The 23,404-nt window shown below is 39.3% G+C and overlaps 2 protein-coding genes across 2 annotated transcripts in view; both read right to left on the bottom strand.

Moving 5' to 3' along the window:
• Positions 1-23,404, bottom strand: part of tube1 (tubulin, epsilon 1) — a 212,764-nt gene that overhangs the window by 103,900 nt on the left and 85,460 nt on the right. The gene's annotated exons all lie outside the window — the stretch shown is intronic.
• lama4 (laminin, alpha 4) overlaps positions 1-23,404 on the bottom strand; it is a 95,824-nt gene that overhangs the window by 42,371 nt on the left and 30,049 nt on the right. The window contains exons 11-18 of the mRNA XM_084091114.1: positions 20,236-20,347; positions 19,275-19,439; positions 18,986-19,179; positions 17,456-17,572; positions 16,836-16,984; positions 16,518-16,659; positions 14,499-14,592; positions 14,304-14,420 (exon numbers count right to left, since the gene is read on the bottom strand). Of these exons, the coding sequence (XP_083947240.1) occupies positions 14,304-14,420; positions 14,499-14,592; positions 16,518-16,659; positions 16,836-16,984; positions 17,456-17,572; positions 18,986-19,179; positions 19,275-19,439; positions 20,236-20,347 (1,090 nt within the window). The remainder of the gene's footprint in view (positions 1-14,303; positions 14,421-14,498; positions 14,593-16,517; positions 16,660-16,835; positions 16,985-17,455; positions 17,573-18,985; positions 19,180-19,274; positions 19,440-20,235; positions 20,348-23,404) is intronic.

Below are 23,404 nucleotides of genomic sequence, written 5' to 3'. Positions count from 1 at the left end.
TATTTTCTGCCGGCAGACCCGGGATTCGAACTCGGATCCCCCGCGCGAAAGCCTAAGAATCTACCACTGGACCACAGTGAAGATACATAGACATAAAGTCAGCGCGAGTATTATCCACACTGGTGTTTGCTTGCAGGCATGTACCACGTGCTCGTGGGCAGCAAAAAACACGTCTGCAGTTGCCTCTCGGGGAACAAACAGAGTGATTTGCATTCGGCGGCATAAATATTTTCTGCCGGCAGACCCGGGATACGAACTCGGATCCCCCGCGCGAAAGCCTAAGAATCTACCACTGGACCACAGTGAAGATACATAGACATAAAGTCAGCGCGAGTATTATCCACACTGGCGTTTGCTTGCAGGCATGTACCACGTGCTCGTGGGCAGCAAAAAACACGTCTGCAGTTGCCTCTCGGGGAACAAACAGAGTGATTTGCATTTTCAGACGCCTGAAAAATGCCAGAATGTGAGAAGAGTGGATATCGCCCAGTTTCAGCGGGGCTGAAAACACTCCATTCTCCTTTCGCCAGTGACGCACGGGAACCGTAGAAACGGTGTTCGGTTGCAGGCAAGCGGGTACTACGGGTACAGTCGCCGAACAGGGAACTGGGAAATGTGAGAGAAAAGAGGTCAGACCGACCAACGGCGGGATTAAGAACACTCTTTTCTCCTTCGCCGGTGAATGACGCGTGCAGAGGAAGGGTAGCTTTTCTTGTAACGTAAAGAAAAACTAATCCCGCCATCCGCTTCCAGGAAGGGCAGCCTCGGAAAGGATGCCCGGCGAGTCCTCAGAGTCACCGTAGGCAATTGGCTCGGAGTGAAGGCGTTTCGCCGTCAGCGAGCGCGAGCGCTGCATGAGAAGGCATCTTGAAAAAGACGCAGCTCTTTTAGGGGTGAGTGTTGCAAAGCGAACACACACACACAAGAACAAAGAATGGAAAGGATATGGCGTCGGAAAGCGCAGCAGGTACGGCGGTAGAAGGCGGCGTTGGCCAGCGGCTTCGAGGGCTCGTCCCGCTGAAGTGCTTGCATCAGACGACGCGTGCTTCCTCGTGATCCAGCGATGCGTGAGCTTCGCTGAAGAGATGAAAAATCAAGTGAATCAGCCTTTTCGAGCTCCTTTTATAGAGGTTAGCCACACCCGTCTCGGCGGGAAGTGGCAAGGAGGGCGCGAAGCGCCCTCATTGGCCTGACGTCACTTCAGGCCTCGCTCGATAGGCTTATGCAGTTGCCGCAGAACAGCCAATGAGCGAGCAAGCTGTCTCGCCATAGCTGTGTACTGCTGCAACGCGCTTTACATATATGGAAAATTAAGGATAATTTTTTGCTTCAGTATTTCGTGAAAAGAGACTTTTCCCGTAGCGTTTTTACAAAAAACGCAGTACGAGAGGACTCTCGTAAGAGAACTCGCAAGCTCATTCAAACCCTGCGCGCGCATGACATCTCCTCTGCACACAATACAAGCCCTCGCGCGCGCGCGCATGATCATTCCCCACGCTCTCGCGCTTGATCTCCTCTCGCTGCTTTTGCTCGCTCGAACAGTTTTATTTTTGGCAGTCGAGGGGTGGGACTTACTGTTTTAATAACCTCAAATGTCATTGGTTACAATGTCATTGGATGCCTGTCCTTGACATGAGACATCACTTAATTTGTTTTATTTATTTATATTAATGTGTAATGTGATTTAATGCATTGTTAATATAGAATAGATTCTTACCAGATACTTTATTAACAGGAAGTCTTACTAGTGATTGCATTGTGTTGTTAAGAGATATTTACAGACTGTAATGATTCATTTCCATAGTTATTAGCTTTGTAAATCTACCAAAATTCTTATACATTTTTACGTAATATAAATGGTTCATTATATTTTCTATTAAATGTAAAAGGGGTTCTGGCTTCTCAAGTTAAGATACAGTACACAGCATTAATTATAGCTTACAAATGCCTTTTCAGAATTTGCTACAGAATACAGAGGAACAAAATTAAACCCAGCAAATTATTAAACCCAGCTTAAACCCAGCAAAGTAGATATTACAACATTATATAGTGATCTCAATCATCTAACTTTTTGTAAGCGAATAACCTAATAAGAGAAAGTGAGGCAAGTACAGTACACAGCATGAATGATTACACCCCATCTGAACATAAAATATCAAAAAAAAAAAAAAATGCATTCATGCTGCCAGAACCCCTTTTACATTTAATAGAAAATATAATGAACAACTCAAAATTGACATAATAGTAATACACAGGATGATAACAAAAAGCTTACACAAAAACTCTTGCTTATTGATATAAACAAGTAATTTATCTTTCATCCAAAGCCGTTGTTATATTTACAACTATTTAATGGACACTTTTTACATTTCTGAGGTTCTCAGATCCAATATAATTTTGGTTGGGTAAACGTTAATAGTGGTGAAAGGGAGTATAGTGGTAATGTAGTGGTGAACTACAGCAAATATGACTTTGCATTCCCATTTTTATCCAATTTCTTTTAGATATTTTAATGCCAATAACACAAATCATAGTGTTATAAATATAAAATGTAAAAATTTATAAGAATTTTGGTAGATTTACAATGCTAATAACCATGGAAATGCATCATTACAGTCAGTAAATATCTCTTAACAACGCAATGCAATCACTAGTACGACTTTCTGTTAATAAAGTATCTGGTAAGAATCTATTCTATATTACCAATGCATTAAATCACATTACACATTAATATAAATAAATAAAACAAATATCATGTCTGAAGTCAAGTGAATTACGGGTTATTGGACAGGTGTTCAATCACAACTGACTTCCGGAAAAGGGGAAGTAACCAATGACATTTGAGGTTATTAAAACTATGGAGCTTAAAATATGACAATATGATTTGAATTTGAATTGTGTAAATTTGAATTATTTACAAGTGAAGTTTAAATAGTTCTGAATTAGATTTTTTTAAAACGAATATTGAACATTTGAAATTTAACAAATTGAAATGTTTTTATGGCTGAATTTTATAGACATGTATTTTCAAACAGCTAGTTTTTTTGTTCTGAATTTGTATACTGCAAATATTCAGTTTAAAAAAATACAGATTCAAGTTTTCAAGATGAAGAAATTCGGAACTTCAAATTCAGTTTTCTAAAATTCAATCTCAAAAATTCAAGTTCAAAAATTCAGATCTTACAGAAAGTAGGTCACAGGTCATCCACAGGGAAGAGTAAAGGATCTCAGATAAGTCGAACAGAGCATTTTGGCTGCACTGCAGTAGTTTTCTGCCCCAAACGCGGTGGTGGTTCAAGAGAATCCGTGTATCTTTCGTTCAGTCGTTTTTTTATTTAATATTAAGAGTAGAAAAATGAGAATTAGTATTAGATTTCTAATATTCTAGTAATAATAGTCCGCTGCAGCAGTTGCACGGAGCTTACAAAACGCGTGTATTGCAACTATAGGCTACATTTAATTTTCTCATCAAACAACTAGACTAACGAATGGCTCGGTACAACAGAAGAGCCTAGAAAGGGCTTTTTCTCTGTGTAGACCAGCAGTTGGTCTGAATTTGCTATAACCTATAGCCTATTTTCTGGACTGTATTAGGCTAAGTCAAGTTTTATCATGAAACATGCTGTGATTTATTCCAAAGTGACTCAGGCGTATATAATGCATTTAATGTTAAATAATCTAAATGTTGACTTTCAAAAGTAGGCGCGCCAAGAAGGCTATTCTCTGTATTTTGGTTCATTTTTGGTGAGCGCCAGAAAGATCTACCGAGACGCGCTAAAGCAGCGCATCATGTTGTTTTTTTAGTTTTTTTTCAATGACATGATATTTTGTAGTCATTTTGAATGTACACAAATAAAAATATACATTTTACTGTTTCGGATGATGTCATATTATCTGTATTAACTATAAATAACAGAGTATTAAAGGTCCCGTATTATGCCCCTTTTCACAAGATGTAAAATAAGTCTCTGATGTCCCCAGAGTGTGTATGTGAAGTTTCAGCTCAAAATACCCAACAGATAATTTTTTACAGCATGTTTAAATTGTCATTTTTTGGGGCACAGAAAAACGCGCTGTTTTAGTGTGTGCCCTTTAAATGCAAATAAGCTGCTGCTGGACGACCCAGGGGGCGGAGCTTCATGAGCTTGCGCTCAGTCTCTCAGGACAATTTCATCTCACGGAATGATGATAATATCAGAAACTCTCAGTAACGGTGTTCATTTCGGGTCGGACAATAATGCCTACAGAGTCAGAGTGCTGTATAGAGATGAAACAGGTATAGTTTAGTAGTTTAATTACGGTTATTATAACGTATTTGTCATCTGCTTGTATGTATCCATTATTTATTAATAGCCTACAAGTCTGCTGTCTGAATGATGATCAAACATATACTGATGAGTTTAATAAAGTTTATTGTACATCACACAAAAGATGAAGCGTCAGTTTTACTTCAGAAAATCACCGTAAGAGCTGAGTAAACACAGTAAGTTATAAGAAGTGCGCAAGTACATAAACGAATTTCGGTAGAGTTGAGGGAGCATTCCTGTGGGCGGAGGTTAGTTAAAAAACGGTTCTAGTGACGTCATTAAAGAAGGAAGTAGAGGGATGTAGTCCAAACAGGCCGTTCGATGTAGGCGACTTCTGTTAAATAAAATATCTCGCTTGGCATTGAACTTTGAGCTTTATAATTTTACAGATATTATTTATACTCTAACAACAACATTACACAATAACTAAAGTTTGAAACATGGGATCACGAAGAACGGGACCTTTTACATTATTTCCCAGTGGAACAAATCCAAGTGATGGCGCTCGCGCATCGCGCTCTCACACAACATAGTAGGCTATCAGTTCTGGCGTTGCTTCATATCGCAGACTGTTCATTATCAAAATGAAACACAGTCAACCAAACATATAAAAAGTTATTCTGCCTAATTTAATTGGTCTGTTGTACAATATAAAGGGCAAGCTGTGCTGCACACAGTCCTACTAGTTATTCCAAACATTTCCCTTGCTGTGAAGACGCTGATTTAGCCTATACGTGTATTTTGGGACTCGACTGAAGTAGGAAGCCTTCTTTATATTAATATTTAGTGTAGTATAGTGCGTGAGTTATCGCGAGAAGTGACGAGAGTGGGAGTTAGAGAGAGAGAGAACAAGGAACGAGATGTGAGTGATTTGACATGCAGACCTGAGTTCAATAAAACTAAAGAAAACCAAAAGAGAGGTGTTGTTCTTTGATGACATCACAACAATTGGCGACGAGGATTATAAGGCAAAATCTGTACTATCGTGAAGAAAAGTCGCCATGGCCACTGCACAGTTAACACCGCCAGGACCACTTAACCTCGGAGTTGTGGATTTATACATGGAGTATAAGATGTGGAGAGAGTCGTACACTTTCTTTGAAATAGCGAGCGGATTAACAGAAGCAGAGGATAAAGTGAAAAGAGCCACATTGCTGCATTGTATAGGAGCGCCAGTACAGCGGATTTTTGCCAATCTGCCAGGTGAGAAAAATACATATGAACGAGCGGTGGCTGCGTTGGATGCATACTTTACTCCTCGTAGGAATGTCGTTATGGAACGTCATAAATTTAGACAGAGAGCTCAGTCGTTGGACGAGACAGTTGATGCATTCTTGAATTCGTTGAGAGAGTTGGCCAAATCGTGCGAGTTTGGAGCTTTGGAGTCAGATATGCTGAGAGATCAACTGGTAGAAAAGAGTGTAGACAAACGGCTGTGTGACAAATTGTTGCAAGAGGAAGGATTAACTTTGGAAAAAGCGTTAAAGATCGCGCGAATCTTCGAGGCAGCACAAGAAGAGTCAAAGATGCTGTCGGAGCAATCAAGCAATTTGAAAGACTGTCAAGTGCACTTCACTAGGCAGCATACTCGCACGCAACGAACGCATGCAAAAGGACCGAGAGTAAACAAAGATGAATCGCGTGCAGACAAAGAAAGGAAATGTCACAGATGCGGGTTGGCCATGCACTATTCCAAGGAATGTGGAGCAAAGACAGCTAAATGCTTGTATTGTAAGAAAGTCGGACACTTTGCAAGGACATGTAGAAAAAAAGAAGCAGATCAGAAGATGAGAGACAAGCCAGGATTTAAAGAGAAACACATAAGAACTGTGCATGAGTTTGATTCGGATGATTCAGAGGAATTCGTCTACTCCATCGATTCAGAAGGTAAAGAGACCATAAAAGTGCAAGGCCAAAGAATCAAAATGATTGTGGATACAGGAAGTGGGAAAAATTTCATCAGTGAACAACTGTACAAGACTATTTTCAAACAGAAAGGCATCACTCTGTGCCCGACGAATAAAAGATTTTTTGCTTATGCACAAGATAATCCACTGAAATGTGAAGGTTCTTTTGAGGCTTGTTTAAAATACAAAGAGAGAACCATAACAGACACCATCTATGTGATTAAAGGAATTGTAGAACCACTGCTGGGGAGGAATGCATGTTTTAAGCTAGGAGTTTTACATGTGTCGGATGTGAACAAAGTGGACAATTCCCCAGACAGGTTCAGCATCCTGACCAAAGAGTATGAGTCACTCTTCAAAGGACTTGGACAAATTACAGGATATTTTCACAGAGTTACGGTGGATGAGAAAATAGCACCTGTAGCACAAGGACTAAGACGAGTTCCATATCACATGATTGAAGCTGTCAATCAAGAGCTAGATAAGATGATTGAAGATGGAATCATAGAGGAGGTCAATGAAGGTGCAGAATGGATCTCCAACCTCTTATTGATACCAAAGAAAGACACTACAGAGGTGAGACTGTGTGTTGATTTAAGAGAAGTCAATAAAGCAGTCATTCGAGAAAGGCATCCATTTCCGACAGTTGATAGCATTCTACAAGCGATGCAAGGTGCTAAAATATTTGCCAAATTGGATGCCAGGAAAGGATTTTGGCAGGTTGATTTAGCAGAGCAGTCAAGAAGTCTAACAACCTTTATCACACATAGAGGGTGCTACCGTTTCCGGAAAGTTCCCTTTGGTCTTTCTAGTGCACCAAAGGCGTATCAAAAAGCCATGGACTCCATACTTTGTGGGTTAACAGGAGTAGTTTGGTACATGGATGATGTTGTAGTGTATGCGGACACTGTTAGTAAGCTGGAGGAAAGATTGAGAGCAGTGTTTGAAAGATTCAAGGAAAGAGGACTTAAACTGAACAAAGATAAGTGCTCCTTTGGACTAAAACAAGTAGAGGTTCTGGGTCATTTAGTAACTCCGAAGGAATTAAACCTGATCCCAGGAAAGTGGAAGCTGTGTGTGGAGCACCCAGGCCACAAAATGTAAGTCAGTTGAGATCTTTTCTGGGTACATGTGGATACCTAATGAAGTTTGTTCCTAACTTTGCCAACATCTCAGAACCACTCAGAAGACTAACAAGGAAGAATGTTCAATGGGAATGGACAACTCAGACTGAACAATCATTTAACAGCATGAAAGTAACTCTGACAAGCGAACCTTGTCTGGCCTATTTTCAACTTGGTGCACCAACGTATGTGATGAGCGATGCTAGCCCTGTTGGCCTCGGGGCTATTCTGCTTCAAAGGCAAGACGATGGACACAACAAACCAGTTGCTTATGCAAGTCGTTCCCTAACTGCCACAGAGAGACGATATTCCCAAATTGAGCGTGAAGCTCTTGGCTGTGTTTGGGCTGTTGAACGTTTCAGAACATATCTGTGGGGAGGAAAATTTACATTACAGACTGATCATAAGCCGCTAATTCACATGTTTAACCCTGAGAAGGCAACACTGCTTCCACCACGTATTCAGCGTTTAGGATGGAGATTACAACCATATGATTATAAAATAGAGCACATTGTCGGTAAGACAAATGTCGCAGATTCTCTATCCAGGCTTGCCTTGCCAATGACTGAAACTACTGAATATGTGGAGGATTATGTGAAGAAAGTGTTACTGGTGCAGACACATGATTTACAGGCACTGACCGTTGAAGTGATTAAAGAGGCAACAGAACGTGATCCAATTCTTCAGCAGCTGATTCAAGCAGTTCACGCAAACCAGTGGCCAAATCCAGTTCCAGAAGTGTTAGTTCCGTATCAACGGTGTGCGACTGAATTGTCATTAGGGGCCAAGCACCGAAGGTGCGGAGGCACCTATTGTATCTGTTCCCGTTCTTCTTCTTCTTCTTCTTCCGCTCTGGGAGTCTATGGCAGCCCATAGAACCGCTTGCGGGAAAGTTATGAAATTTGGCACACTGATAGAGGACAGTCTGAAAAGTCACCATAGCAAATTTGGTGTCTTAAAACCAATCCCTCTAGCGCCACCAACTGTCCAAAGTTTCACTCATGTTTATGCTAATAACTTTTGAACCCTAAGGCCTATCAACAAAATTATTTTGTCCCCTTATTCCCTAGCTCAAGCCGATTCGATTGCACCCTATGACGTCATTTTCCGTCATGGAAATTTTTCCGCCATTTTGAATTTTCCGAAAAACCTACTTTTTCGAACTCCTCCTAGGCCGTTGCTCCGATTTTCACGAAAATTGAACCAGATCATCTCCAGACAATGCCGACAAAAAGTTATGGAATTCAAGTTGATCCGCTTAACCGTTTTCGATAAACCCACGAACAAATTTTACGTAGCGCTTGCAAAAACAGTCGTAAGGCTGTATCTCCGCAACAGTTTATCGTAATCAGACCAAACTTGGTACATGTCATCACAAGCATGACCTGAGGTTACATGCTGCGTTCAGCGCAGCACCACCTACTGGTCCGGAGATATGAAAAATGGCTATTTTTGCTTATAATTTCTGAACAGTTTGTCCAAAAATCATAAAATTGGTCTTGTTAGATTCGGGGCAACATGCCGAGTCGACTGATATCCAATTTTACCATATCGGCCATTTTAAATTTTGTGCTAAAATGCTGTATTTTAGGAACGCATGAACGGATTGTTACGAAACTTGGTATGGGTCATCAGCACGGTGTCCTGAAAGAACCTGAGAAGTTTCGAAACAGCGCCACCTAGTGGTGAATTTATTTTTTCAAATGCTTATAACTTTGGGTGTGGTTGACGTATTTTCACGAGACTCATCTAATTAGACTCCTGAAACCTTGCCGAGTCCTACGATACCAAACATGCTAGGTTTTGCCTTACGGTTTGTGTAGCGTTGTGATTTAGCGCTTAAAAAACATTTGGCTATATCTTCGAAACCGCTAGTCCGATCGAGACGAAACCACCGTCAGAAGTTTGAAAACATAGGTCGTTAGCTATATGCCAATGCCCAAATGCGAAAATATTGATAGTAAGGGGTAGTAAAATTCAATTAAAGTCATGTGTCAGTAATTTTTTACGTGTTTTTTCATATAAATGTCTATAACTCTGAAGTGAATTGAGATATTTTCACCAAAATTGACACACATATGTATGGGCTCACTCTGAGGACACATACAAAAAATTGTGGGACTGAGCCTCTTGGTGGCGCTATAATAGAACAAAACATGAAATTCCCATTGACTTCAATACAGTTTTGTGAAATAAAATGCTATACTAAACAAATGCATTGGTGTAATATTACGAAACTCAGAATGTGCCAACAACACCATCCCCTGAAGGTACTCAAAATATTTCGAAACAGAGCCATCTAGTGGTCAAAAGTTATAACAAAATTTACAAAAAGGCTAATAACTTTTGAATAAATCTGGCTATTGAAATGCCACTGGTCTTAATAGATTCTTTGGGTTAAGCTGAGAACATAGATACCAAGTTTTCCTTATTTGGCCTAACTTCCTGTCCGCCATCTTGATTTTCAGTCAAAACCTACTTTTACGAACTCCTCCTAGACCGTTTGTCCGATTTTCACCAAAATCGAATCGTATCATCTCCAGACCGTTAGACGAAACTGTTTTCGTATAGCGCAGCAGCAAAGTTGAGGCATGATGCTAATAGCACTATTCAGGCTTTATCTCTGCAATGCCTTGACATATTGACACCAAACTTTGTATGTGTCATTGTCACTTCACTCTGACCACATCACATCAGTTTTGTAACTGCGCCACCTATTGGTCGAAAGTGATAATCCATTAAATCATATTTTTAATTATTGTTTCTATGATTTTTCAGGCATTTTGCCTAAAATCCTCTTTAAATGTCTTTAATTGCTCATTGTTGCAGTTGATCTGACACTTTCAGCCATGTCTTGTCGTCTTATTCTGCTTGGCCCCGGTAATTGCTGCTTGCAGCTATATTTATATGATGGACTTGTACTTCGTGGAAGTAGAATTGTGCTTCCCTCTTCTTTAGTAAAAAATGCATTGGGCCTCGCTCATGAGACACACCAGGGTGTAGTGAGAACAAAGCAGTACCTAAGGTGTAAGTTTTACTGGCCCAACATGGACTTGGACGTTGAGAGAATAGTTAGAGATTGTGCAGCATGTATAATGAATCAACCACTTCAGGACGACCAACCGCTGCAACCACTTGAGCTGCCCCCAAGGCCGTGGACAAAGCTGGGAATTGACTTAGTAGGACCAATTCAAGGTGAATACGTTTTGACTGTTATTGATTACTTCTCTTCCTTTCCTGAGGCGGTCGTGGTAGCTGACATATCCTCACAAACAGTTATAGCAGAACTGATGAAAATGTTTGCTCGGTTTGGCTATCCATCAGAAGTTGTAACTGACAATGGAGATATTTGAACAAAATTACCAACCTTGGACCTGTTACAAGAACAGATCACAGAGGAAGTCAAGACACATCATCAGATGTACAAGGAGAAAATGAAAAACTATGCAGATAAAAAAAAACAAAGCAAAGGATCATTCCTTCAAAGTTGGAGATGTAGTCTATGTCACAAATATGGAGCAGGGAAAGTTGGACTCAAAGTTTAAAGCTGCTAGGTATGTCCTTCTGAGCAAAACGTCAGACAGCTCGTTTGAACTTGTAAATACAGAAGATGGATCTTTGGTCAAAAGAAATGTTAAACACATGAGACATGCGTCGTTGTCCGTGGATTCACCTGTTCCTGAGCTTGAGGAGGAAAGGGTTAGCCCACATCTGCAAAGTGAACAAGTGAAGAGTGAGCAAGAGCAGAAAGAAGTGTCAAAGTTGCCAGAGACTGTTCCTTTGGAGTTTCCGTTAACGACTAGAAGTGGTCGTGTTGTGAAGAGACCAGCTAAGTTTAAGGATATGGTCACTTGAAGTAATTGTTATTTAGTTACATACTGTTATTTAGTACATACTGTCTTCTGTGTTTAGTTTAAAGAGAAGATCTTAATTTACTTAGTTAAACTTTTTGTTTACTTAATTAGTAGATAGGTTGTTTTAAGTTATAAACTTAAAAATTAACAAGGGAAGGGATGTAGTATAGTGTGTGAGTTATCGCGAGAAGTGACGAGAGTGGGAGTTAGAGAGAGAGAGAACAAGGAACGAGATGTGAGTGATTTGACATGCAGACCTGAGTTTAATAAAACTAAAGAAAACCAAAAGAGAGGTGTTGTTCTTGGATGACATCACAACAGTTAGCATCCACATGTTACATTGCAAATATGAAAACTTTTGAAATGTTGTATTTTATTTACAGGTCTTTTACACTATTGCTGAATAGGCTAATACTAAAATGTTTTTTTTTTTATGACGCGTTTCTCTCTCAACATGATCCGGTGTGACTTGCACTCAACGTGCATGCGACTTATTTTCTGGCAAATACGGTCAGTTAAAAAATGTTGCTGTATTATTACAAAATGCATAGAGTGGAGACCATTTGGGCAAAAAACAAACAAACAAAAAAACATATTGTGTTCATTACCCCCACCCACATTTGGGCTTAATCACTGTTATTATTAGGAAATGTATTTAGGTGTAGACAAAATCAGTTATGTTTATTTATAAATATGAACGTACCTCGCATTTCCCAGACACTAGCCGTTAGTCTACTTCTTTGGCCTATTTTTTTTAGCTGGCCAGTTCTCAAAATCTGTGTGGAAAAGCTGCGGAGCGCTGAGAGGACGCACAATGGCTTTGCTTTGGAAGGTTTTTTTTTTTTTTTTTTTGGAATTTAGTTGCCAGAGAAAATAACACACCGTTTTGTTTAACATCAATTGATACTCAATATTAATTAAATAAATAAATATAATGTCAGAGAATGCACAAAGCGCATCCTTTTGAGATGTAAATTATAATACATTTTAATAAAACACACAAGGCCTAGGCTACATCATAAAACTCAGAAGATTATGTATTTTAATATATTATATTATAATACAAATAAAAAGGCGTCATACTTCAGTCGAGTCCCAAAATACACGTATAGGCTAAATCAGCGTCTTCACAGCAAGGGAAATGTTTGGAATAACAAGTAGGACTGTGTGCGGCACAGCTTGCCCTTTATATTGTACAGCAGACCAATTAAATTAGGCAGCATAACTTTTTATATGTTTGGTTGACTGTGTTTCATTTTGATAATGAACAGTCTGCGATATGAAGCAACGCCAGAACTGATAGCCTACTATGTTGTGTGAGAGCGCGATGCGCGAGCGCCATCACTTGGATTTGTTCCACTGCTGGGAAATAACTTAATACTCTGTTATTTATAGTCATACAGATAATATGACATCATTCGAAACAGTAAAATGTATATTTTTATTTGTGTACATTCAAAATGACTACAAAATATCATGTCATTGAAAAATAAATAAAACAACATGATGCACTGCTTTAGCGCGTCTCTTTAGATCTTTCTGGCGCTCACCAAAAATGAACCAAAATACAGAGAATAGCCTTTTTGGCGCGCCTACTTTTGAAAGTCAACATTTAGATTATTTAACGTTAAATGCATTATATATGCCTTAGTCACTTTGGAATAAATCACAGCGTGTTTCATGATAAAACGTGACTTAGCCTATAGGCTACAGTCCAGAAAATAGGCTATAGGTTATAGCAAATTCAGACCAACTGCTGGTCTACACAGAGAAAAAGCCCTTTCTAGGCTCTTCTGTTGTACCGAGCCATTCGTTAGTCTAGTTGTTTGATGAGAAAATTAAATGTAGCCTATAGTTGCAATACACGCGTTTTGTAAGCTCCGTGCAACTGCAGAAGCGGACTATTATTACTAGAATATTAGAAATCTAATACTCAAGCTGTTTTCTCATTTTTCTACTCTTAATATTAAATAAAAAAACGACTGAATGAAAGATACACGGATTCTCTTGAACCACCACCGCGTTTGCGGCAGAAAACTACTGCAGTGCAGCCAAAATGCTCTGTTCGACTTATCTGAGATCCTTTACTCTTCCCTGTGGATGACCTGTGACCTACTTTCTGTAAAATCTGAATTTTTGAACTTGAATTTTTGAGATTGAATTTTAGAAAACTGAATTTGAAGTTCCGAATTTCTTCATCTTGAAAACTTGAATCTGTATTTTTTTAAAACTGAATATTTGCAGTATACGAATTCAGAACAAAAAAACTAGCTGTTTGAAAATACATGTCTATAAAATTCAGCCATAAAAACATTTCAATTTGTTAAATTTCAAATGTTCAATATTCGTTTAAAAAAATCTAATTCAGAACTATTTAAACTACCACCTAAAATTAAATTTTGTTAGATTTCACTTGTAAATAATTCAAATTTACACAATTCAAATTCAAATCATATTGTCATATTTTAAGCTCCATAAAACAGTAAGTCCCGCCCCTCGACTGGCAAAAATAAAAGTGTTAGAGCCAAGCGTGCCGCACAAGCCCTGAAAAGTGAAGCCAAAGCGTCTCGATCAGTTCTCATCAATGGAAGAGAGCGAAGGGGCGTCGTCCATCTTTTTTTTACAGTCTATGGTTCGAGCAAGCAAAAGCAGCAGGCGAGAGGAGATCAAGCGCGAGAGCGTGGGGAATGATCATGCACGCGCGAGGGCTTGTGTTGCGTGCAGATGAGATGGCATGCGCGCGCGTAGGGTTTGAATGAGCTTGCGAGTTCCCGTTTCCTCGCGTGTAGATCTGTTATCCTCTTGCGAATGTCATTTACTGCGCGCGCCAGCATCAGTTGTGCGCTCCGTTAATTTTGTCATTGATTTTCCGCCATATCAAACACCTTATAAAGTGAATTATAATAGGTCCCCTTTAATGTTATCCTCAAAAATGTTCTGACTCTAACTTATTTATTTCTAAGAAGAGAAGCAATATCAAGTGTAAAGAAGATATAATAAACAGAAAATCATAAATGAAAGAATTCAAAATCAAACTTGGCAGAGCTCCAAACACCAAATAGTACAGGCAGAGATACAACTAAAAAAAGTAAATGTACAATTTATTCTTGCCTTTATGAATTGCATTGATGTCACTGATGATCTTAGCTATTTTTTTAGAGGAGCTATCCATCATCTCATTGGTCTCTTCGATGTATTTCTTATTGTCGAGGACTGTGGATACAATGTCTGCAAAAATAAAATAAAGTGGACTTAGTTTTATCCACAAAGTAGGAAAAGTGAGAAAAAGCACTCTCTCTGCTTTACCTTTCTGCTGAAAGAACAGGGTGGAGGCCTCTGTTAACACACTGTCACTCTGAGAGCGCATGAGGCTCAGTTGAGAGTTTAATCCGTCAATATCCTGAGAAAAATACCAAGGGACACGTCAAGTAACCACATTAACCACTGTACACAGAGATACATTAGCATTCAAAGGTGTAGATTCAATACAACATTTTTGATGTTTTTGAAAGAAATTGATTCTTTTTTTCACCAAGCTGTATCACCATGTATTCCAAACATTTGAATGATAGACATACATAAAACAACACTTGCATGATATTTTGAAGAAATTTGATGATGCTATGGAGTACCTTGGAGTACCATGCAAATATCATGATAAATTAATATGGTAATCATTCAGTATGTATGTATGTATATATATATACACTCACCTAAAGGATTATTAGGAACACCTGTTCAGTTTCTCATTAATGCAATTATCTAATCAACCAATCACATGGCAGTTGCTTCAATGCATTTAGGGGTGTGGTCCTGGTCAAGACAATCTCCTGAACTCCAAACTGAATGTCAGAATGGGAAAGAAAGGTGATTTAAGCAATTTTGAGCGTGGCATGGTTGTTGGTGCCAGACGGGCCGGTCTGAGTATTTCACAATCTGCTCAGTAACTGGGATTTTCACGCACAACCATTTCTAGGGTTTACAAAGAATGGTGTGAAAAGGGAAAAACATCCAGTATGCGGCAGTCCTGTGGGCGAAAATGCCTTGTTGATGCTAGAGGTCAGAGGAGAATGGGCCAATTGATTCAAGCTCATAGAAGAGCAACTTTGACTGAAATAACCACTCGTTACAACCGAGGTATGCAGCAAATCATTTGTGAAGCCACAACACGCACAACCTTGAGGCGGATGGGCTACAACAGCAGAAGACCCCATCGGGTACCACTCATCTCTACTACAAATAGGAAAAAGAGGCTACAATTTGCACGAGCTCACCAAAATTGGACAGTTGAAGACTGGAAAAATGTTGCCTGGTCTGATGAGTCTCGATTTCTGTTGAGACATTCAGATGGTAGAGTGAGAATTTGGCGTAAACAGAATGAGAACATGGATCCATCATGCCTTGTTACCACTGTGCAGGCTGGTGGTGGTGGTGTAATGGTGTGGGGGATGTTTTCTTGGCACACTTTAGGCCCCTTAGTGCCAATTGGGCATCGTTTAAATGCCACGGCCTACCTGAGCATTGTTTCTGACCATGTCCATCCCTTTATGACCACCATGTACCCATCCTCTGATGGCTACTTCCAGCAGGATAATGCACCATGTCACAAAGCTCGAATCATTTCAAATTGGTTTCTTGAACATGACAATGAGTTCACTGTACTAAAATGGCCCCCACAGTCACCAGATCTCAACCCAATAGAGCATCTTTGGGATGTGGTGGAACGGGAGCTTCGTGCCCTGGATGTGCATCCCACAAATCTCCATCAACTGCAAGATGCTATCCTATCAATATGGGCCAACATTTCTAAAGAATGCTTTGTTGCACCTTGTTGAATCAATGCCACGTAGAATTAAGGCAGTTCTGAAGGCGAAAGGGGGTCAAACACAGTATTAGTATGGTGTTCCTAATAATCCTTTAGGTGAGTGTATATATATACATATCATGGTTACCATCTGTTTACCATCACTTGTAGTTTTTTGTAGTTTGTAGTTTTTGTAGTATTTTTTTTTTTTTTTTTAAGAAAACTGTGAGCATTTTGGTTTTCTATATTCTGCAATGAATTAATTAGTAATAGGAACCAAAGTATATAGCGGATTCAAATTTATTTCATAATAAATTTAACTTTATAAGTTATTAAACTGAACTGAACTGAACTGAATTGGGCTGAATAATGACACTATTGTCTTGCTACCGCCATTTTACAGCAGAATCTGAACTTGAATTTAGCATCATTAATTTTGTTACCTTCCTGTTTAATATTATGAAGCTGCTTCCTATTTTATATAGCACTATCAAAAATAAAGTTGACTTGACTTGACTTACGGCATGTGTAGTGCTGGAGATGTTGAGAGCAGTCAGGCCAGTGATGTTAGCGTTATCTATGTTTTTGACGATATTGTCATACACATTCAAGGCGTTCAGGGCTTTCTGCACTCGTCCATTTGCATCGCTTCCTTTCAGATTACTAAAGGAGAGATAAGAGCAGCGATTGTCATGTTAGTGATGCTCCTATGATTGTTCGCCATGTCATGACAGTCATGAAAAAGAGTACATTTGAAATATCATACAGATAGAGAAATAACATTGGTCATTTCTGGTAGATAGAGAAATAACATTGGTCATTTCTGGTTTGAAACTCACTACTGAAGTTCTTCAGCATGTCTCTGCAGATCATCAGCGTGATCCTCGGCTCTCAGAACTAGTTCTCTGTCTGACTGAGACATTTTCTCTGTCTTTCTCTCCAGCGACACACGAGCCCCATCGATTTCTGCATGCTGTTCACTCACATTCTATACACAGATTCAATAAAATAACAATTAATATATATGTTCATTGAGGTTTAAAGGGGTTATTGACAATGAACTGTTTGTTCTTTTTATGTTCTTAAATTTCAATTTGGGTACGGCACACCATTTCTTTGTCTTGAGCTTTTAAACTTGTGCATAGATCTTAAAACACAGAAATCTATCTTAAAACATTTGTAAAAATGTATGAAAACATAGTCAATATTTTGAAGTAGTCTAATTACCAAGGAGCTACCATAAAGTGGCAGTGAACAAGAAAAAGAAAATCAAGCTAAATATATCTAGTGAGCCATTTTGTCCCATTTAATGGAAAATGGTCAATAGACTTTATAAGTATAAAATATAAGGTGTAGAGTTGAAAAAGATATGGCCTCTTGGATAATATTTCTGTTGCAAGACTACATGCAGTAGCCTACAGAATATGCAGAAATGAAGTTGATAAAAAAGCAGATGTACCGTGATCATATCTTCCACCTCAAGGACAGTCAGGTTTGCCTCAGAGACGATTACACCAGCCGTAACAACAGTTTGATTGACAATGTCATAGATGTCTTTTAGTCGCTGCTGCTGTGCCTGAATTAAAGTACATGAAATATTTCTGACATCAGTTCACAAAAACATTACATGACAAAAAATATTTCACAATTTCAGACAATTCACTCACTATTTGTTATGAAATGTGCTTTTACTGTACTGTACAGCATGTTTGGCATTGCTTAGTCCGGACAAAATCCATTTCAAGAAAAGTCTGTTTTTTTCTACTGCGGTCGAATTTGCAACGCCTCTCAGCAGCTGTTTAAGCACTCCAATGACAAATTCCAATCGGAAGTGAACATCCCTATGCCCTACTCATTCGGAAGGGCAGAACATGAGCATAAATTATTAAATTTAAATTAAATCAATCTGAATCCTTCCAGTGCACTGAAACACCCTAAAAAAGTCCCACAATGCACCATGAAAACCAGGGAGCATCGATGCTCACTATGTTCCCTTAACGGAAGTTCAGAAGTGCAAAACTTAAATCATGTGAGCCAACTCACCACACATAAGTTAAAAAGGGTGGGAGTGGTCAAGTAATCGCAGTCGTATGGTCAATTGCCCGACTCACCCACACCAAACGACTGCTTCCTTACCCTACTACGACCATGGTTCTCGCTCCCTGCTCAGACAGCCATGGAAGGACCTGCTTTTCCCTTCCTTGAATACATTCTTTTGTCTCATCTTACCAACCATGTGTACTCTGTATGCTCAGCACAGTTGAAGAGACAGAGAAATAGAATAGACAACACAACAAATACTGGAGATCGCAACAACAACAACTGATGCCCATGTTGACAAGTGCTTGTGCAAGGAGCTTTAAAACCAGCAAACAAATTTTTGTTATAAGAACCTTCTCCAAATATTCAGTGTTGGTTCTGGGAACATAAAAAATAAGGATTCTAGGAATGTTGATTTGTATTCATTGTATACATTTGTATACATTCCAAGAGCATAAAAATGTCCAGTTTCCTGAATGTTAATAGAATGTTATTAAAAGGTTAGTGTGATGTTCCTGAAACATTCATTCAATCATTCAAACACCTGCAGTGAACAAACACTGAAAGAAAGAGAAATAAGAACACAAACTACAACTTTCTTCAGCCACAGCCTTAGATGAAATCAACTGAAGATAAAGAAGACATTAAATCTCTCAAGATCTCAGCAGAGGAGCATCACACCTTTTAAAACACGTTAATTTTTTTACGTCCCCAGAACCAACACTGAATATTTGGAGAACGTTCTTATAACAAAAATCTGTTAGCTGGGAAGACACTTGCAAGTTGTAACACTAGTTGAACAGTGACACATTATTGGTCCTAACTCCTGGAGAGAAACAGCGCTGTACTCAAGGATTCACAACAAAACCAATGTATACTTTGAGCTTAATGTATAATTAATATTAATATTAATATTCTCATAACAAACTGTAAATGTGTTAGAAGGTACCTCTCTCCTCTGTAGTTTGAGCTGGTTGGTCTTGTATTTGTCTAGTGACTGCTGCAGTGTATCGTCAGCTTTGTTGAGGAGATCCTGAGCTTGAAAGAGTCTGGAAGTGAATCGACTCAGCACTTCCCGCATAGGCAACAGACGCCCCTGCGTAGTCATCAGAGTTTTCTCAAAATGGCGCACACGCCGGAGCACTACAATCGGACATATGAAGGGTACAGGTTGAATGAGAGCACACACACACAATCACAAGCAGAATTAAGTTAGAAATAAACACAAACAATCTCACATTCATGGGCCTCGGAGGACTCATCAGTAGCAAGCGGTTCTTTGGGTGAGAGGTCCAGATTTCTCATCCAGCCTAAGATCCGTTCGGCTTCTGCTATTTTCTGCAGCTTTACCTGAGGATCTAACTCCTGATGGACGCCATATAATTCCCAATCCCTAATCATATCTGAAACACATGCACATACAAATGCATTATGTTCATTATCTGTAGTCAAGGCAAGATAAGACAATTGAGCTCAGAATAAATTATAAGAGGCTTCTTAAATTTGATATTTGTTGAAGGGGCACTCAGTAATTTTTCCTCATTCCTGTCTGTTACCTATTACTCCACAGCTCAGGATTGTCAGGGTTTGGGATTGTGCTGTTACTGTGGTGCCATCAGCCAATCTGTGTTTTCAAGAAATCAGGCTTTCCTTTTTTCAGTTCCAGCCATTTTTATTTGCAAGCAATTCACAAAGAAATGTTTGCAACTTTTGTAAGCATTGCCCTCTTGTGCATCTCAGTGGAAGCGTGCAATGACCGATTATTCTTTCTATTGCTTGTTATAGCTATACTTTCTTTCCTTTTTTTGACTGACCTGTGCAAATTGCTACTTTTTTTACTGTAAAAGTATGTTATTCAAACATTTTTACATCAGTCAGTGTGCATGCATAAGGAAATGTATTTTGTGCGATAATGTATTTCAGTGGTTGATTGGTGTATGATCTAATAGACAATAAATTAAGTGGTTAAACAAACCATTTAGCGGCACATTGCATCCAGATTCTACTTTGATAACTGGAATGATACTGCACACGGGGTGACTTCATTTGAGTCAAAACATGTGAAGTCCTGTCTAGGACAGTTGGCAACTTTCAGAGGGGAATCTGCTCCAGCCAAGAAAGTATCACTGAGATACAGTGCTTGATATTCGCCAGCACAACATAAACAAAAAATACAGATTGCACAAGGTCTCATGTTACCTTCTATGAGAACATTGAGTGATGAGAGGTTAGCAATAAGTGTATTTGCTAGCGTGGAGCTGTCAAGTGTCTCTTGATCCACCCGCTCTCCCAATGACTGCACTGATTCCTCCTGACGAAATAAAACAAACAATATCTCAGTTTCACCAGGAAGGACATGAGAAAGCACCTGTTTACCCTATTATGAACAGTGTAGCATTAAGGAGAGAGGGAGCGATGGATAGAATGACAAAAAGGATGTAATATTGAAGAAATTGAAGAAATCTATTTAGAATTTTTGTTGTTTTTCCTCATGTTTTAAATGGCATTGCCATAAAAACAAATAATTACTTGAACAGCTCAGCTTGTCATCTTGCAATTACAGTAATTACAGCATGATGTGAACACAGAAAAAAAAAGAATGTAAAAATGTGGGAAAAGACAAAGATTGTGTTCTGAAAAAAAAAACACCCTGAGAAATATTATATCCATAGGATATTTGGTCACAAGATGTAAAGATACAGGTAAAGGTGAAGGGTTTCATTAAGCAACTTTCCCCCACTAGGCCGTATTGGTACAGTACATTGATAAAAAATCATGATGAACTGTACTGATTGACATCATTATGGTTTGATTTTCTATTGTGGTGCTGCAAAAATCATGATTGGATTGCCAAGTGATAAACCCTGAGTTGCCATGTCACTAAAGCCATTCTGCTATCAGCAAAGTTCTCCTGTCCTGAATACTGCAAGCCAAAATTTATAATCGAAACATGTTATGATGTACATGCCACCTGCATAGTAACTCACCATTCTCAGGACCATTCAGTCCAATGGTGGACAAGCACATTTTCTGGATGTTGAAATACTTTCTCCTATGCCAGCTTCATATGCAGATAATATGTAAGTGTAAAGCAAGTTAGCTGATTTTCCTAAAAACTGCAGGCTTTGTGATCCTATCAAAACTGTGGCACTATCAAAATCAAGAGGCACAAAGTTTTTTCGGTACCACAAACGTGGAATGGATTTTACCGATGTCCATCCCCAGAGTATCACCACTGCATGGCTAACCTGTATTCCAGATATGTAGATCACAAACAGATTTTGGACCAATCTGTAATGTATGCCTATCCTTGTGCCTTTTTCTTGTATGTGGACTTTTAGTTTATAGTTTTGTTCCCTTATCGTTTCACCTGTTTCTTGTTAGTCTCATTACTCCATGTGCATTAATAGCCCTTTTCTGTATCCAAAATCACATACTGTAAAGTAGGTACTTCATTTGGTTTGAAATTTGCTTTATGATCGTTAAAAAAGTATGTTCTATATACTATGAATGTGTGTAGAATGAATGAAATTCAGACATAATACACAGCCGTATTGACTATGGACTAAGAAATCATGATTTGTTAGCAAATAATGCACATTCCTTCTGAAATCCAAAGCTTTTAACCTCTGAACTCATGCATGTAAATCAGGACTCTCAAGCATCTAAATTACTGGCATGGAGCCACCAGGTCTGAGATTAGATTGTTTTCTGACACCCTTTTACGACTCTGCGATCCTCTCCAGAGACAATCGTACACTCCAGGACCTAAAACCAACATTCTCGCTCCCCCTGTGGTGAGCTTCAGAGAGATCCACAGGAGAGATACGGACTTCCTCCGTGACCCAGACCTTCCACACACAGCATTCCACTCACACACACATGGGGCCCTATCTTGCACCCAGCGCAATTGACTTTGTACACCGACGCATGTATCATTCCTATTTCGCACCGGCGCAAAGCGGACTTTTCCCTCCACAGACACACGTCGGTTAACTAAGAAATACACTTGCGCTCCCGGGGGCGGTTCAGCGCAAAGAGGAGGCGTTTTCCGGCGCAAACGTTCCCTCATGCTATTTTGCAGGTTTAGAAAACAATTCCGTCACTGGCCAAAAAAAAACAGTTTAAAGTCAGTGGCGCGTTGCACATGATATTCATATGCTATTTTAAGGGCGCATGCTTGGCCATAATCAAAGTAGCGTGTGCTCAACGCGCATACACTTTGATTCTCTCATCTACACACAGACGCAGCAGTTTTCATTTTTGCAAATCATACATTATTACGATAGATAGATAGATAGATAGATAGATAGATAGATAGATAGATAGATAGATAGATAGATAGACAGTTTATTATAAAAGCATACATCTAGCTTACACATTTACCCAAATTATCATACGCCTGTTTAACCGAAGTTAATTTGGGTGTGTTTCTCCATCCCCAACGTCCCTGACGAGAACGTCGGTCTCCTCGGCTGTGAACCGCTCCTCGCGTGCGCCTGGCAAATCCGCCATATTTTAGGAGGAATCCGCTATAGAACAAGCGCGCCTGCTCTTAAAGGGAATGTGAGATGACGCTCTGATTGGTTTATTTCATGTTACGCCCAAACCACACCTATGAATAATGAAGCTACTTCAGACCAACCCATTTTAGATTTGCGTTGGGCGCAAGAGTCATTTATCCCGCCGGTATAATAGCAACAGCGCCCAAGACCCGCCCACAAAGTTACTTGCGTTTTGCGCTTGATACTTGCGGTTCAGATCGTTAAAATAGGGCCCATGGACTTTCCATTGACTCATATAAAGACATTACCAAATGTTTATGATATATTTCTGTGTTGCATTTTATATGCCCATGTCATATTGGGGTATCTACAATTTTATCGTGTGTTAATCAAACTCAAAATGCTTGTAATCATGAATGATCATGTATCTCTGTGTCACTGTCTCGCAAGAATGTCATTTTTGGTGTCTCTGTAATCGTCTAGGCCCAACTGAGTCGAATCTCGACGACAAGTTACAATAATATGCATTATTTTTGTACATATCATCTTTCTGGGTATAACTGCTGAATTGCGACCTCCCGTAAATTATGCAGATGAACCATCCCGACAGGACAAAGGAAATCTTCCCGCTCTGAAATCTCTGAAGGTGATTGGTCCACGTACGCGAAGTAGGCGTAAACTAAGACTCTCCATAAGAGACTGACCCAGGAAGTTTCTCCTCGCACTTCGTCAGTGAGAGGTTTCCTGTTCCACAACTCCTTAAGGAGTTTCTCCGTTTTTCTTTTCTTTTCTTTAATCTTTGTCTTTATTTTCGTCTTCTGACTTTTCCTACGTTCAGTGAAGTGAACAGCTGGCAACTTTAA

The sequence above is a fragment of the Abramis brama genome (genome assembly GCF_963993115.1).
Source record: "Abramis brama genome assembly, chromosome: 18".
Classification (NCBI taxonomy): Eukaryota; Metazoa; Chordata; class Actinopteri; order Cypriniformes; family Leuciscidae; genus Abramis; species Abramis brama.
This window is presented reverse-complemented; position numbering and strand designations above follow the sequence as displayed.